This window comes from Oryx dammah, unplaced genomic scaffold, assembly GCF_014754425.2.
Source record: "Oryx dammah isolate SB20612 unplaced genomic scaffold, SCBI_Odam_1.1 HiC_scaffold_28, whole genome shotgun sequence".
Taxonomy (NCBI): Eukaryota; Metazoa; Chordata; class Mammalia; order Artiodactyla; family Bovidae; genus Oryx; species Oryx dammah.
In genome coordinates, this window is record NW_024070212.1 from 17,797,324 (window position 1) to 17,798,733 (window position 1,410).

Genomic DNA, 1,410 nt, shown 5'->3' on the forward strand with positions numbered 1-1,410 from the left:
GAGAGACAGTATCTCGAGAAGGAGGAGCTGCAGCGGCAGAAAGAGCGCCTGCAGAGAGAGAAGGAGCAGCTGCAGAGAGAGGAACGCGAGAAGAGGCGCCAAGAGCGCGAGAGGCAGTATCTAGAGAAAGTGGAGCTGCAGGAAGAGGAGCAGTTGCAGAGAGAGGACCGAGAGAAAAGGCGCCAGGAGCGTGAGAGACAGTATCTCGAGAAGGAGGAGCTGCAGCGGCAGGAAGAGCGACTGCAGAGAGAGAAGGAGCAGCTGCAGAGAGAGGAACGCGAGAAGAGGCGCCAGGTGCGCGAGAGGAAGTATCTCGAGGAGGAGGAGCTGCAGCAGGAGGAAGACCGACTGCAAAGAGAGAAGCAGCTGCAGAGAGAGGAACGCGAGAAGAGGCTTCAGGGGCGCGAGAGACAGTATCTAGAGAAGGTGGAGCTGCAGCGGGAAGAGGAGCAGCTGCAGAGAGAGAAGAGGCGCCAAGAGCGGGAAAGACAATATCGGGAAGAGGAGCTGCTGCGGGAGGAAGAGCGACTGCACAGAGAGGAGCAGCAGCTGCAGAGAGAGGAATGTGAGAAGAGGAGGCGCCAGGAGCTCGAGAGACAGCTAGAGGAGGAGGAGCTGCAGCGCCTGGACAGGAAGAGGCAATTCCGGGATGAGGATCAGCACCAAAATGAAGTTCGTAATAACAGGGTTTACTCCAAACACCGAGAGAACAAAGAAAAGAGCCGGCAACTGGATGATTCCCGAGTGCGGGAGAGTCAATTCCAGCAGGATCGGCGCCCCCTGCAGGATGAACAAGAAGAGAAAAGAGACCGCGAGCAAGAGAGGAGCCGGCAAAAGCGTGACAGGCAATTCCCAGCTGAACCACTGCTGGAGCGAGAGCAGCGAAAGGAAACCGAAAGGCGAGACAGGAAATTCCGAGAGGAAGAACAGCTGCTGAAAGGGCAAAGAGAGGAGAAAATACGCTATCTGGAAGAAGACAGAAAGTTCCGCGAAGAGGAGCAGCAGCTGCGCCGCACGGAACGCGAGCAACAGCTACGCCAGGAGCGAGATAGAAAATTCCGCGAAGAAGAACAACTGAGCCGCCAGGAAAGAGAGAGAAAATTCCGTGAGGAAGAGCAGCTCCTGCAGGAAAGGGAAGAACAGCTGCGCCGTCAGGAACGCGACAGAAAGTTCCGCGAAGAGGAACAGCAGCTGCGCCTCCTGGAACGCGAACAACAGCTACGCCAAGAACGAAATAGAAAATTCCGAGAAGAACAGCTCCTGCGAGAAAGGGAAGAACAGCTGCGCCTCCAGGAGGGCGAGCCGCAGCTTCGCCAGAAGCGCGACAGAAAGTTCAGTGAGGAGGAACAGCTCCTGGGAGAAGGGGAAGAACAGCTGCGCCGCCAGGAGCGCGACAGAAAGTTCCGTGAG

At 56.9% G+C, this 1,410-nt stretch overlaps 1 protein-coding gene across 4 annotated transcripts in view; it reads left to right on the forward strand.

The window, feature by feature from the left end:
* The window catches only part of TCHH (trichohyalin), a 7,049-nt gene that overhangs the window by 3,918 nt on the left and 1,721 nt on the right, over window positions 1-1,410 (forward strand). The window contains exons 4-5 of one of the 4 annotated variants that reach the window (XM_040230631.1): window positions 114-1,182; window positions 1,252-1,332. In XM_040230631.1, coding sequence (XP_040086565.1) covers window positions 114-1,182; window positions 1,252-1,332 — 1,150 coding nt within the window. Of the gene's footprint in view, window positions 1-113; window positions 1,400-1,410 lie in introns of all 4 variants that reach the window. The other 3 variants (XM_040230630.1, XM_040230632.1, XM_040230633.1) reach the window with 3 other exon arrangements.